This window comes from Lupinus angustifolius, chromosome LG10, assembly GCF_001865875.1.
Source record: "Lupinus angustifolius cultivar Tanjil chromosome LG10, LupAngTanjil_v1.0, whole genome shotgun sequence".
NCBI lineage: Eukaryota > Viridiplantae > Streptophyta > Magnoliopsida > Fabales > Fabaceae > Lupinus > Lupinus angustifolius.
This window is the reverse complement of record NC_032018.1, coordinates 5,149,477-5,165,006: the sequence shown is the minus strand read 5'-3', so window position 1 is coordinate 5,165,006 and position 15,530 is coordinate 5,149,477. Positions and strand designations below refer to the sequence as shown.

Here is a 15,530-nt window from a genome sequence, read left to right as displayed (position 1 = left end):
TATAAACAGCATGGAAAATTTCTACGTAATATTTTTTCGAAATGAATAAATTATTCAAGATAATGAACTGAATCAATTGAAGAATCAAAGAAATTAAAACATTGAAAATATATACAGAAATCAGTTTACCGTTTCACACCTCAAAAATTGCAAGATACTGTATTAAATTGGGTACTCCTTTCTTTGACATTCCAAAACGTGTCAGTTGGACGACAGAGTTGCTTGACGTAAATTGCATGGCATGTGTGGATAGTATAGTCCAATGGTCCTTTTCAACTTTGATTTTACTTATCTGATTTTTCAACTAGGCCCAACCTAACTCATCAGAAAAACAAGACATAGTTTAAAATTTGAAAATTTTAAGCAATTGAATATCTCAAGAATAGTTTAGAAAGTCAATATAAATAATTGAGATATGCACGCACTATATATATTGACCTCTTAATAAGTAACTTTTCACTCAAAACCATATTTTGTCTACAATCTGAAATTGAATTGTTATTTCATTTCTTGGTCTAGCCAATCACGTAAATATGGGGAATCAACTTCCCAAAGGGTATGTATGTTATGAAGATATATAGAATTCATTAATTTTCTTCTCTGCATGTGTTTTAAGTCTCATCATGTTCCATTTTGTTTTTGTGCAGATCAAAATCAAGGTTGAAGAGAATGCCAATGAGTTTCATTCATCATCAAACTTCTCCGTCTCACACAGGAATAAGAACTGTGGACGTGGATAATGTTACTAACTTCACCACCAATTCAGATCTCTGCATCTCCATCGTGACTTGGAATATGAATGGCCAGGTACAACACTGTCTCAAACGACATGTTTCCCATCTTTTTTCGAACATGATTCAATCGTCTCAGAGTATGTCTCAAACAATTTCTTGCACATATGACATTAAAACAAAAATAGAAAAATATTAATATTTAATTTATTTTTATTAATGTGAAATATGGTTTAGAACATGTTTTGAGATAACATCATTTCTTTTTTTCGAGCTAGCTTTTTAGATAAAGTTAAACTCAATTATTCTAACATGTGTTTATCTACATGTGCTTTTTGTTATTTTATGTGAATTAGGTTTCATTTGAAGATATAGTAGAGATGGTTGATAACAACCGCAAGTTCGATCTTCTAGTTATTGGGTTGCAAGAGGCTCCATGTGGAGGAAAGAAAGTTGCAACTCTGCTAAAAGCAGCTCTGGATGGAAATCACACGTAAGAGATTTTGATCGCACTTAGCTTGCATTATTATATGTATGTGTTGTAGTTTTCACTATAATTTCTATGTAGACTTCTTGTTTTCATGCAAAGAATATAATTTATATCAACTTCAAGTTTATCTAATAATAATAATTTGTCATGATCACTTGTTGCATGTATTTCAATGGAATTAATTATCCCATTTTTTTGTGTCTTAATCCATTAAAAATTTGACATATACTTAAAAATAAAAATAAAATAACATTTTTATGTTATTTGATAGGATATGATTAACTTGGGACATACGGGTAAAGGCATAACTATGACTATGTAAATGCATAGAGATTTTGATTAATTCTACTCTATGAAATGAAAATGAATATATATATTTATTTGATTACTCTCAAAAATCATTTTAGAGAAACTTTCAAGATATCCATCACCCTTCAAACCAGTTGAATAGTGAAGAGTTCAATCAGGATTATATTTATTTCCCTCGTGTAATTTCCTCATACTATATTATTTTATTTTCGGTCTTCCTGTTTTCTCAATCATTAATGATTTTCACTTGTTCTATACAAAGTAGTATTGACTATAGTTTGTGGATAAGATTACTAACACTTCAATTTGTTTATTAATTATTACTTAAGAGTGATAGTGAGTCAATATTTTTAAATGAGTCGAATATAAGCTTTATAGGCTCGGCTGTATACATGTATTGGTCGAGTTTTACTTACATATTTAGTTATTATTTCATTAATTCTAATTTTGTTTCGGAACTCATTATAATTTTTCTCTCCTTCTATTCTCCCTTTCTGAAATGAAGCCTGATAGGTAAAGTTACGATGAAATCTCTACACCTGTACCTTTTTGGGCCAAAGAATGCAGCACCATTCATTAAAGGTGAGATTTTATGTAAAGAAATTCGGATTATTAATTTTTTTTGCCAATAAAAAATATCGTATTGTTACCTAACCCTACTATATATGTGATATCATTGCAGAATTGAAGGTGGATAAAGAATCTGTTGGGGGCTATGGTGGAATAATTGGAAGAAAGAAAGGAGCGGTAGCAATTCGTATTAACTACAATGGTATTCAGATGTTGTTCATCTCATGTCATCTCTCAGGTAATAAATTAATTAAGAATATCCTTACTTAACTAGGTTGAAACATGGGCTTGGGTGAAAATGTATGTTTGGGTAGGCTACAGATTTTGTTTAAGCTAGAAATAGATTAAACTATCTCAATGGATTATATGCACGTTAGGTTTCAGGTTTAATTTGACACCAGTTGTTACCTCTAAAACATGCTTTTGGTGAAAAGCTACAAGTGGTAGCTTTGTGACAAACGTGCTTTGCCCTACCCAACCACATAATAAACACATGGTTTATTCCAATCCCTAAATGAAAGAATTATAACTTATTTTTACCATCTTGCTGCTAGGTCAAGTAGTTGATCTTTGCAAGATGAGTGTTTAATAGTTAATAGTATATTTAGCTTAAGTTACAGACCTAGTAGGTAGTAGCATGTGAAATTCTTTGTAAATCACAAATATAATATATATTCAATGGTTGTTGAAATGGTTCCCACCAATTTGTAGAATGAAGCTTCTTCTTTTTTTGTTTGAAAGAAACATATTTTAACATTGGAAAAATTTGAGAACAAACCCTCTAAATGAGTAAAAACCACCTTATTATAATACAAAAATAAACCCCCCCAACAACTTTAGAACAAACCTATAGAAGAAAATAAGCCAAAAAGTGGATTAACACGGCAATAAAATCACCTACCCAGCTTTGAAGCAATCTCCCTTCAAAACCCCAAAGACAATAATCCACCAACTACCCAAGGATAACACATTTTTATCCAACAAATATGTCATGAACTTACTTTATTAAACAAAGACTTAATTATTAAAATTTTAATTTAAATATATTTTTTTAATCAATCACAACAAGGAGTACACATTGTAAAACAGTGTATGTGCTCCCATCTTAAAGGGGAACAAAATTTAACGGAAGCAAGTTCTCAATGTGTGCGGAAGAATCAGTAAGACTAAAATCTTAATTAATTATAATCAAATTAACTTGTTTGTTCAAGAGCTACAGGGTAAAATGAAATTTAGTTTAGGTGGTATAAATTAAATTATGTACTAATCATATATTCTTGTTGTGCAGCTCATGCACGAAATGTAGAAGAAAGAAACTCACAATGGAGACACATATCACACTCCCTCTTCTCTAAGATATGGAACCCATATGCTAGACCATCCCACATTACTGTTTGGTTAGGAGATCTAAACTACAGGCTTCAAGGGATTGATTCATATCCTGCCAGAAATTTGATACATAAAGATCTTCATCAGGTTAATTGGTTGATTAGTTCAACCATATTATTTCTTTCCCTTCAGCAACTTTGAATATCAAACGTAATTCCTTATCATTTTCCATTTCAGCGGCTACATGGCAAAGATCAACTTTTACAAGAAGCTGAAAGAGGACAAATTTTCAACGGGTTTTGTGAGGGAACGTTGACATTCAAGCCAACATACAAGTATGATAAAGGAAGTAGTGATTATGACACAAGTTATAAGGTGAGTCATGCTTTTATCAATTCCACATCAGCATGTAAATTAGATCAAAAACTATTATTTTTTAAAGAGATTTTTTTTATACTATTTAGGGTATCTCCTCACTTTAATGATAAAAAACTAATCTATTTTAAGATGTTTAATTGTTTCTCCCAACAAGTATTGTTCACAAGAATCGAATTATTGACATTCTTCTAATTTTGTTCACGTCTAAGAGGGTCTTACATCACTAGAATAAACACATACTTCTAATATTAAGTATAAATCTCATAGATTGATAGGAGAATGAATGAATATTGAAATATATAATATAGGTAAACTAAATATATGAAAATGTAAGAAGAAGGTTAAAGTAGAGAAGTTAGATTATATTATGTATGATTCCCCTTCTAAATAAGATGTAGATTTTTTTGGTACATTCCAAACAAAGGAAAGAAAATAGGATGTAGATTAGATAATTTTTTTCTATTATTTATCATCATCATCATATTTGATAAGGTATTAGTAAGTATATATAGCTACGAGTATGACATTAGTGACCCTTCTTAAGTTTGAGGTTTGTTAAAATCATTCTCAAATGATGTCTCTAGGATTTTATTCTCGAAGTCTTTGTCAAAGTTTTTATTGTATTATTCTGAAATTACTGGCAAATTCTAAAGGCGTGTTAGCTGACATACATTTCTTCAACGATAAAGATTCATCTACTAGACAGAAATATTTTTACCAACGTAATTTAAATATGATTATTAATACTGTGACGTTTTTTAAGAATAGTATAGAATAAAAACTGTGATATAAGGAATCCAACTATTGATAACCGTAAAAGTTACTAGTTTGATGAGAGAATTATCAAATTATTCATATATCATGAACAAGTAATGAATTTAAACACATAAAGAGAAACCCTAAATCTAAATATAGGCTGGATTGGAAAACTCTGGATAAAAAGAAAAGCCTAATATACAATCTTTTTGCATACAGCCATCCAAATAGGAGGTTGGAGCAACGCGTGGGCCTTGTTTAGTTGGGCTCAACAGTGTGGTAGTTCTATTAGTTTTTTAGGGTCTCTTTGTGAGTTATGTTTAGGGAAATATTTGAAAGCATAAACTACATTGGTGAGAATATTCTAAAATCTTCTATTTTTTCAAATTTCCTCTCCAAAACTCAACTCGTAAACAAAACTTTAGGAGCCGAATACCTATAACTTGACCTTACCAATTAATTTGTTTTTTGTTTTTTCATTTTCTCTTATATCAATGGAGTGTGAGTAATTTGAACTATAAAATGTCATTCAATTTGATTTCATGATACGAATTGGTTATTTTTTTTAAGAAATTGTAAATAATTGGTTGAAGCTTATGATTACATATAACCTAGAACCACAAGTACAAAATTGTGAAACAAATGAATAATTAACAATTACATGGTACTTAATATGGGCAATATAATTCCATATCTTTCTTTGACTCACAAAAGCAAAAAAAACAATTAAACAATTTTTTATAATATTTGAGTAAAGACAAATCTACAAGTGAAAGATAACACATTGACAAAGTTATAGATATATGACTAAAATTAACACGTTCCTTAAAAATAAAGTGAAGCAATGCAACCAAATTAAATCATTCATAACTGATTTGGTTTGGTTAGATTCCAATAATAAAAATAAACATAAATTGGCTCAAATCATCATTTTGTTCGATTCGCTTCCTAAAGTCGAATTGATGAACTAGTCCATTAAATCTTAAAAATCGGTGAAAGTTTTTTTAGTGCTTTAATTTTTAAACACAAAATAAGCTTACAAAATATCTTATCAACAAATTACATACACAATTAATAGCAATCAAATTAGTAATTGTATAATATTTGATTAAATAAGTCCTTAGAATTATGTACTAATCGCTTACATGTGTGATATAGTAAGTATGATCCATAAGTTGTTTTCTTATAGGTACGAGTGCCAGCATGGACCGACCGCATATTGTTTAGGATAGAAGACGAAAATAATATTGAGGCAACTCTACATTCATACGAGTCGATGGATAAAATATATGGTTCAGATCATAAACCAGTGAAAGCACATCTATGCTTAAGACTTCTTCGACCAGCTCCAACTAACTAATCCAATTGTAATAGACCCATCCACCTACATACCTCAACATTTGACTTAAGTGTACAATAATAATTTATTAATTTTATGAGTATAATATTTAGATATTTTAGTGTAAATATTTGTGTATAATGATACATCATCAACTATTTAGTTGTATTACTTTATTTCAGAGTCATTAATGATTATGTGGTGATGAATATATGATGTATTGCCACCTTCATCAATACTATCATCATTGCCTTCACCATCACTACTACGCGTGAGTAACCCTTACCTGACCCTAAATATTGTTGAAACATTATTTTGAACCCTAACTTATATTTGACCCTAAATGTCGGCTTGGTCAGCCTTTGAATCTGATGTGAGCCAAAGGGGTAATTACAATTTGGAGGACAAACATCAACTCAATGACATTTATTGGAGACACACTTAAGAATAACGGGTTGTTCCAAAGCCAAGCCCAAAAATAATTTGATGATGAGGTTTAATTCATGCTAAATCATCAAGTTAAATTCAATAAAGTGAAGAGTTACAGTAAAAAACCGGTTCATGTCAACTAGTTCAACCGGTAAACTGATGAACCGGTCTAATATTGGCATGTACAATAATTATATTGATCATGCAATCATACCGGTCAAAATTGGCCAAAACTGGTCGTATCAACCGGTATGTGGTTTAATTAATGAACCACTATTAAATCGCTGTACCAGTACTCTAACCAGTTTGATGACCGGACAGTATGAATAACATTATTCACATGTTCATTTATATCAAATAAGGAAATAATTTGTGTGTATAACTCATATGATAAACTTTGAGGGAAGATGTGATATGAATAATTTATTTCCATCTTAAAGTATGTGTGTGAATCAAAGAAGAATAATTTATTTCTCTATTAAAGTAGGTGTGTGATTCAAAGAATGGAAGATGATATGATTATTTATTTCATTTCTTGGAGGATTGCAATACAACTTAAGGAAAGATGATTCATTTCCTTTTGTGACCGTGTGATTCAAGGAAAGATGGTGATATGATTTGTTTCCTTTTTGGGTTACTATGTGAATTATGATTATAGTTAATAATGTTTTTATTTGTTTTTTTAGGCTTTTTAAATTTAAAATAATAACATTTTGTAAGGAGAATTCGTGTGGGGTTGGGGGCTGATTCCAATCAGCCATTATTTGATCTTTATTATCATAATTAAATCATTCAAGTATGATTTCTAGGATTAATTTTCGTGGTGCCAAATGCTCAGTCGCACAACTATTTGTAACCAAGTTTGATAGGAGAAATATAAGTTGAATTTATATTGAATTTAATTCTTTTAGTGAGCTTTGTCTGTTAAGTTCTTGGTTGAACTAATACTCCTTTGGTCTGATGAAGAACCCCAAAAGTTCTTGTGATGAACTACACTCCGGCTTATCAAACAATTCACCATTGTTTGGGGTGCCCTTGTTTTTATCAAGAATAATTTCTTATGCCGAACCTCATCTTAGCTTATCAAACTCTTGTTTATGGCGTCACCCCTATTTATATCTTAATCATTTTCTTTTATCAATACTAGCGTATTGACATGCACTCTCGTGTCTGTTAACCGCTTTCCTATCGTTTGTAATGTATAGTTTGTATTTTATAAATTCAAATGTAATTTTTTGCGCTAAATTTACGGTTGAATTTATTCAATTAGTCTAATATTCAATTTTTTAAATACACTTTTAAAATAAGAAGATAAAATAAGAAAATGATATTATATGGTTTTTTAGTATAAATAAAAAGATATTGAGGGCAAAATAGGAAAACACAAATTACACCATGATGGATGATTATTTTGTGTTTTCCCTTTATTAATAGTATAGATATAGAAGTATAGATTAATAGTATAGATATACGCAAAATACATATACAATTTTGCTATATTATTATTCAATACAACCCAAAACACATTAAATACATCAATCAAGAAACAATCATCCAAAAAGAAATCACCCCAAGGAGTTGCTATGAGAATCCGAACTCGACTAGACCGATTAAATATAATGCATACTCCTTTAAATAAAGTCTTATAAGTATTACTTATTATAAATATGTAATTTTATGAAATGAATATGTAGGTATATATTTTGTTAATCATGTATACATGATAAATAAAGATACTTTTGACAAAGATGTGTCATTACCCTCTACAATTGAATAAAGACAAATAGAAACATAACGAGTGGGTGATCATAAGACCGTTCGGGTCGAATCATATTTATTCCATACCTGACCTTAAATATTGACCGTATCTAATTATTTAACCTGAACTCGATCTAAACTCAATAAGATTCGACCTTATTCGAGTACAATGAAAATGGGACCAAACTAAGTGAATAAATAGAGTATGTTCCTGCTCATCCTGATTGCTACCATCGCCAGCGCTACAAATTTTTGGGGGCATAATATCACACCAAACCTGTTATAATATGGCAGTTATATATTATAAATTCATCCTATCCTATAATGTGTGCAAGGATTATATTTTTTTAGCTAACCATGGTAAACCGTGTAAATCGCAAACATAATTAACAAACATAAATAAATCTAACAAACAAATAAAACATTTTTGTTGGTTTGATAAAGGAACAATTTTTTTTTATAGTTTTTTGGGTTCGTCGCTTTGCGTTTGGGATCTTCTCCTTAGCCTTGAAGAGAAGGAGAAGGAGAAGAGAAGTGTTTGTGTGTGAACAAGGAAGGGGTACCCCACACAAAAACATCCCTTCTACTTTTTCCAAATACCATTCCTCGCAACGCAACAACTTTCGATTCTTCTTATCTTTCGTCAAACCCATTTGGGTTTATTTATCTTCCTTCCCTTCTCATAATCAACTCTTTTAATTTTGACTTTGACACCATCGCTTCATCTTCTACTTTTCTTCTTTCCAATTATTCATTCTTTTATTTTTTTATTTTTTATTTCCATTAATTACAAGTGTCAATGATCTAGAAATACACAGAGAAAGAGTCCATCATTGTGTTCTATTCCCATTTGTTTCAAACATTCCTTCCCATAAAATACACAAATTTGAAATATTCAATTTATGTTGTTCTACTTGTCTATGCCTTTGTGAATTGTTAGATCATAAACTTCGCAACACTGATTTTTAACCGTTTCGTTTCTTTTGATTGGGTCCCTTTCTGTTCTCAGAAGGTGAGTTACTTATTTCTCTGCTATGCTTTTCCTCTTTACTCCGTGATTGAACTTGTTTGTTTGTGTTATCAACTTAATTGTTATATTGGGCTGCAAAAGTGAAGAAAAAACCCCTCTTTTTGTTCGTTTTTTTAATTAGATGAAATAATTGTAATTTTACATGGTTAAGTTGCATGAAATAAAATTTTAGGTTTTTTCATTAAGAAAATGCATTTAGAAAAGAAAATCACTTCTGCTGTTTATATGCTTTTGGATTCTCGGGTAAAGCTGAAATTCGGATATTGGGGTAACATTAATTTTTCAGCTTCTCACATTAACCTTTCTGCCAAAATCAGTTTCTAAAGAATAATCAAACAAGCTTTTAGGTTTTTCTTCTAAGAAATTTGGTTGGGTTAATGGGTAGCATTGGTGGATCTCGTTTTGGTTTTTGATGGTGTGTATTTTTTGAATGTTTAATTTGCAGGAGGGAGTTTGTGATCATATAGCACTTTGAGTTATGGGCTGGCTTAGCAAAATTTTTAAAACCTCTGACCATAAGATTTCAGAAGGGCATTATCATAATAGTCATGCAAACTATAAAGATGATGCGGATTCTTACACACCATCAACTTCAGGGGTAAGAAAGTACAGCACCCCTTAAAAAGTGTTTTATGAGTGCTTCAGAAATCTGAAGTGTTGAAAAAACGCTGCAGTTATACTTTCTGTCCGCCCTTCTTGTCTTAAGCATATTTTGATGGGAATTTGAGTCCGAATGCAGGATGTTTGGCCCAAGAGTGAGGATGAAGATATTGATCGTGCTATTGCACTATCTCTTGTAGAAGAAAATCAGAAAGGAAGCGGTGTAAATGGTGAGTGTCTGAGTGATATAGCTCTCACATATCATTGCATATTCTTGAAAGCGCCACATGTATGTCAGTGCATTTTTTGAATCTTTACAGTCAGAGGCACAGGTTGCTATGGACGAATGCAATTTGGAAAGTTCTAAATTTATAATACCTTTGTTGTTATTGTTCATGTTTTTCCGAAGTCCTCTACATCTTCATTTGTAGTTACGATAAAATTGTTATGAAACTTGTGATCCTATCCTTTGAGAATGACGAAGCCAATTGCTTTCTGTCGAATGTCCTGTTTAAAGGCTGTTGCTAACCTTTTCTTTGCATGAGATGTACTCAGTTTAATATTTTGTATTGTTAGCTTGGTTTTCATTTGTGCAATCATTTCATTCTTTATAATTGTCTTGTTTAAAATCATTAAAAATTAAATTGATTTGATTCAGTGTTATCACCATTATACTATTAAAATCTTGTTGTTATTATTATGAAGTATGAAATTTCTGCCTATGTTCTCATTCTCAAGAGGTATTGAACATAAGAACAGTAACATTACTATTTCACCAATTTTTTAACCATCCTTTTTATATTTTTTGTACCAGTAAGCATGTCTAACTTGTGTTTTCCTTAAGACCAATATAAAGTTATTTTATATTAATAAGGTTTTGTCCATTTTATAGACTATAAGTCACAATTGGAAGAAGATGAGCAACTTGCCCGAGCTATAGAACAAAGCCTTATTGTCGAGTCTCCACCCAGACCTAGATACGGAAATGAAAATATGCATCAACCGGTTCCATTGTATTTCCCAATGGGGTACAGGTATGATTTAGAGGACAAATGACATCATTGTATGAATTTGGTGTCCTAATTCCAATATTTTTTTGTTAGACTACTTCAATGAGCATGCTAAGATTATCATCTAAATTTGTCTATTCACCATTTACCACAGGGTCTAAAGTCCTGGTTCTATCAGTTCTTACCTAGGCATGTGCTGCTACCTGCTAGTACTTGATTGTCTGGAATTATATATTTTGACATGTTATACCTTGTAATTGGACATTAACATATTTTCCTTGTATTCCTAGTTATTTGTGCTGGTCCTATTGGATCACTTGTTAAGTAATAATTTGTATTACTCATTTTAGTTACTCATGGGTAAGGACTGCTGCAATAGAATTAATTTGCAGCCAAATATTAGTTTATACATCATTATCATGGGTCCTTATGCATTAAGTTCCACATTCAAATAAGTGATAAATGATATGTAGGGTTGAAAACCTATATCATGCAGATCATGATCAATGCTCATAAACAAAAGGATAAAATCTCTATCTAGATTTTTTTGTTCGTCTTCACTTGATGGACAAATCATTCTCTTTTTTCATTTCACTATTATGTTATGATGTCAACTATATACATGTGATGCAGACATAATTGAACTTGTCTGGATATTTACATAATAGGATTTGTGCTGGCTGCAATACTGAGATTGGTTATGGGCGATATTTAAATTGCTTGAATACATTCTGGCATCCTGAATGTTTCCGTTGCCGTGCCTGCAACTTACCAATCTCTGATTATGAGGTCAAGAGTTTCCATTTACTTGTTACATTGCTCATTTCATGGTTTCATAAATCTTTTTTACTCTGTACTTATGGTTTTGTTGCTTTTGCTTATATACACTTTAGTTTTCCACATCTGGCAATTACCCTTACCATAAATCATGCTACAAGGAAAGCTACCATCCAAAATGTGATGTCTGCAAGCACTTTGTAAGTATTTTACCTTAACAGATTTTATATTTTTGCTTATTATACCCAATATGCATGAAGTGTTTTCTTTTTCCATTTAGTAAGTAATATTTAAAATGGATGAAGAGAATGGAAAATGCTATTCAGACTAGAACCTTAAGGAAGCTATATCTTATATCTATGCTACATGCAAATATAGGTATGATTAATAGTGTTCATAATTTCATAAGTTGTTTTCCTGTTCCTGACCTTGAATTTTGGTGTGCTATCAATGTGGACAGGCATGATGTATATGAAACTTCATTTTTTCTGGGAACATTTCTTTCACAACTCACAAGATTATTTTTAGTAATATTTCACAAGCTGTTATCTATTTCTTTCTTATGTTTTTGTGCCTGCATTTGGAGAAGCTGGGTGTATCTTGTCCATTAGGAATTAGAATTATACTCAATTATGATGTGCATAATCTATTTGAATATTATTTCTTCTCATGATCACTTTCCCTTGTTCATTTAACTTTTAGAGAGTCTGTGTGAGTTCATATCTGTGATGGTGACACATCAAGTGGGCTTTAAAAATGCTTGCTCAAAGGAACTATATTTGATCACTCTGTCTAATCACTAATCAGGATATGGAAGATGCTATATTATCAAAAGTTTGTGGTTCATTTTATTGGTGATGATGTTGTTCTCATCTCAAATGGTCGTAGCATGGTAGCAGAAGGTGCTACTGGCATCGCTTTGTTTTTTCAAACTTGTGGACGTTGTTTGAGTTATTCATGATGCTTATAACTTTTATATGTTAGAATTAATTAAAGATACGCTAGCCAGTTTTCACCTTGACTTCTATCTCTTATTACCTGTTGCTGTTACTTTTTGGTCTGACAGATTCCGACAAACCATGCTGGTCTTATTGAATATAGGGCACATCCATTTTGGATTCAGAAATATTGCCCTACTCATGAACATGATAATACCCCACGCTGTTGCAGCTGTGAGCGAATGGAGGTCAGTCTGAATGAAGTATTTTCATCTGATCGAATATTTATTTATAGGTTTGCCTAGGGAAAGTGGATGAACATGTCTGGTGAAAAGTGGAAAAAATGTAATGAAAGTTTTGTCTTCATATGCAGCCACGAGAGGCAGGATATATTGGTCTTAATGATGGCCGGAAACTCTGCTTAGAATGTCTGGACTCTGCCATCATGGATACTAATGAATGTCAACCCCTATACACTGATATACAAAAATTCTATGAAAGCCTAAATATGAAACTGGACCAGCAAGTTCCACTACTCTTGGTTGAAAGACAAGCACTGAATGAAGCAAGAGAAGGAGAGAAGAATGTAAGGAAAAATGCATCTTTACCAGTTTGACATTCATTACTATAATACCTGATCATTTGATATTAATGATGTTCAATATTGAATAGCTAACGATGTTTATGTTATTGATAGCTTTGTGAATGTTATCTCTGATTCGGTTAGAACATTTATACTTTGGTAATATTTTCACAACATGCTAATGCTATGTCAAATAAATAATTAAATTTAACATGCACTATATATCAAAAGATAAAAAAGAAAATAAACAAGTGCATTTGTGTTTGTTTGGAAGTCTAACACTTGCAATAAATAATTCTGTCCAAGTTCATATACCTTCAGATATGAAGCTTCAACTTATAATTAATTCACAACTAAAGCAAATGCATTTCCTTTTTCTTATATGACTGTTTATCTTGGCCAGGGCCACTATCACATGCCTGAGACCAGAGGACTGTGCCTCTCAGAAGAACAAACTATCAGCTCGGTAAGATTTCCTTTTATTCTCTGTTTTTTTTTTTAATTTTAAACTTTTTTTATGGTTAAGTGATGTTAAGGACCCCAAGTAATTAGCTATTCATGGGGCATTGCATATAACCTTGTTCAGATTTCGAGACGGCCTAGACTTGGGACTGGAAATAGAGCAATGGACATGAGAACACAACCATACAAACTGACTCGACGCTGTGATGTGACTGCAATTCTCATTTTATTTGGTCTTCCAAGGTAATAATTTAATGCTTATGCTTTTACAAGTATCAGTTGGGGACAAGCGCAACACTTATAAGCAGATAAATCACTGAAAGTTAACAAGTCAAAAGACAACCAAAAAATTTCCGAAGGAAGAAAATAGCTGTTAATAAAAGACTATTGAATTCGGACAAGTTAGTATGTCTTTAGTTGCATAGACACAGACATACATTAAAGTAAAGCAGTTTGTTCTCTTCCCCCTTGGTATCAGTGACTTTAGCTTCTGTAAATTCTCTCATTTTTCATGAAAAATAAAAATAGCCTTTATGATACTTTGGAATTTGAAACGGAAGTTGGTTAGGAAAATAATTTGCCTTCTTGATATTAGAGTATACAATAATTCTCCTTTGCATGCAAGCTTCTCTTCTGTATATTTCCATGCTTGTTCAAGTTTCCTAACTCATAATAGATCCGTTGGGAGATTATTTTTCTTCCATGTCTTTGTTCTTTTGTCTGGCTGAAGCATTATGCATGAATGCAATTCTGTTTTTTCCTCCCAGATTGCTTACCGGTTCGATCTTAGCTCATGAGATGATGCATGCATGGCTACGGCTTAGAGGTACTCTTTTATTGTCAGGAATTTATTTTGTTGGAATTCATCTAGTAAGTCTTCGTAAATTTTATGGTTGAGATATGTCACCTAATATTAAGCCAATGTATTTCATTGGGGGTTGTTTGCGGGATTAAGACTTGGTTGTTGTTGTATTTCATTCGGGGTTCTCTCAATATACTTATGTCTTTTGCTATCTTCTGTATACGTGAAGGTTATCAGACTCTAAGTCAAGATGTTGAAGAAGGTATCTGTCAGGTTTTGGCTCATATGTGGTTGGAGTCTGAGCTCTCTTCTGCATCCGGCAGCAACCTTTTATCAGCTTCGTCCTCGTCTGCATCATATGCTTCTAGAAAAGGTAAAAGCCCTGCTTTTGAGAGGAAGCTTGGGGAGTTCTTCATGCACCAGATTGAATCTGATATTTCCCCTGTTTATGGAGATGGATTTAGGGCTGGTCAAATAGCAGTGCGTAAATATGGTTTACAAAAGACCCTTAACCATATCTGGATGACGGGTACTTTTCCATTTTGAAATATAGAGATTGTTTCTCATTCTTTCTAGAGATTAAGCCTGTGCTATTATTAGCTACAGAGGCTTAAAGCTACTTAGGTATTATTAGCTTTGAAAAAGTGTTGAGTTTTTGTACTTATAATTAATTGATACCGTTATGGATGTATTTATTACATTCATATGGTTTTCTTAATCTTGTTTAATCGCAACAAAAAAACATAAAAAAGAAAAGCTAATTAGTTCTGTGTTTCAATAGAAACCAGAGCATGGTGTTTTTAGAATCATGACATACATTTCCCCCCTCTTTTTCTATAACACCACGTTTTAGGAATTTAAATCATTTGTTAGCAATGTTGTACTTTTTGTGTTTTTCCCATAACTATGGTGAATATAGGGGGATATGATGGGAGATCATATCACCACTCACTTCAAAAAAAATTATTTTCACAATCAACATTTTATAATATTTAACTATTTTTTACTTTTTGATGAGTTTTTTGAGATGCATGTAAAGGTAAAATAAAATATGAAAATTAAGTAAAAGATAGAAATAATATAATTTCCTGTAAGATAAGTTGTGGAACTCTAGTTGTTAATATAACACTACGGAGTGTTATTGACTTATTGTTTAATAAATCATTTTTATTGTTGGCTTTAAATATTTAAGTTTCTTAAACATTTTCATAAGTGTATTCGATAGGAAATCTCAAATTA

The 15,530-nt window shown here is 31.6% G+C and overlaps 2 protein-coding genes across 3 annotated transcripts; both read left to right on the top strand.

Moving 5' to 3' along the window:
* Positions 455–6,003, top strand: LOC109358089 (type IV inositol polyphosphate 5-phosphatase 11). Its single transcript, XM_019602164.1, has 8 exons — positions 455–556; positions 648–807; positions 1,088–1,224; positions 2,036–2,112; positions 2,213–2,338; positions 3,389–3,576; positions 3,667–3,804; positions 5,753–6,003. Exons 1-8 carry the CDS (start codon positions 534–536, stop codon positions 5,921–5,923), a joined length of 1,020 nt encoding a protein of 339 aa, XP_019457709.1. The 5' UTR covers positions 455–533; the 3' UTR covers positions 5,924–6,003.
* Positions 8,550–15,024, top strand: LOC109358734 (protein DA1-like). 2 transcript variants are annotated; one of them, XM_019603157.1, is made up of 12 exons: positions 8,550–9,101; positions 9,565–9,717; positions 9,859–9,949; positions 10,612–10,753; positions 11,398–11,518; positions 11,623–11,706; positions 12,573–12,692; positions 12,818–13,030; positions 13,431–13,493; positions 13,614–13,732; positions 14,257–14,315; positions 14,521–15,024. In XM_019603157.1, exons 2-12 carry the CDS (start codon positions 9,598–9,600, stop codon positions 14,835–14,837), a joined length of 1,449 nt encoding a protein of 482 aa, XP_019458702.1. In that variant the 5' UTR covers positions 8,550–9,101; positions 9,565–9,597; the 3' UTR covers positions 14,838–15,024. The 2 variants fall into 2 exon arrangements, with proteins under 2 accessions (XP_019458702.1, XP_019458701.1); XM_019603156.1 differs by having other exon boundaries at positions 10,600–10,753.

Coding starts and splice junctions, on each gene's coding strand:
- LOC109358089 (XM_019602164.1), top strand. CDS start 534: ATGGGGAATCAACTTCCCAAAGG. Junction 808..1,087: donor CTTGGAATATGAATGGCCAG/GTACAACACTGT, acceptor TATGTGAATTAG/GTTTCATTTGAAGATATAGT. Junction 2,339..3,388: donor CATCTCATGTCATCTCTCAG/GTAATAAATTAA, acceptor CTTGTTGTGCAG/CTCATGCACGAAATGTAGAA.
- LOC109358734 (XM_019603156.1), top strand. CDS start 9,598: ATGGGCTGGCTTAGCAAAATTTTTAAAACCTCTGACCATAAGATTTCA. Junction 13,494..13,613: donor AAGAACAAACTATCAGCTCG/GTAAGATTTCCT, acceptor AACCTTGTTCAG/ATTTCGAGACGGCCTAGACT. Junction 13,733..14,256: donor ATTTTATTTGGTCTTCCAAG/GTAATAATTTAA, acceptor TTTTCCTCCCAG/ATTGCTTACCGGTTCGATCT.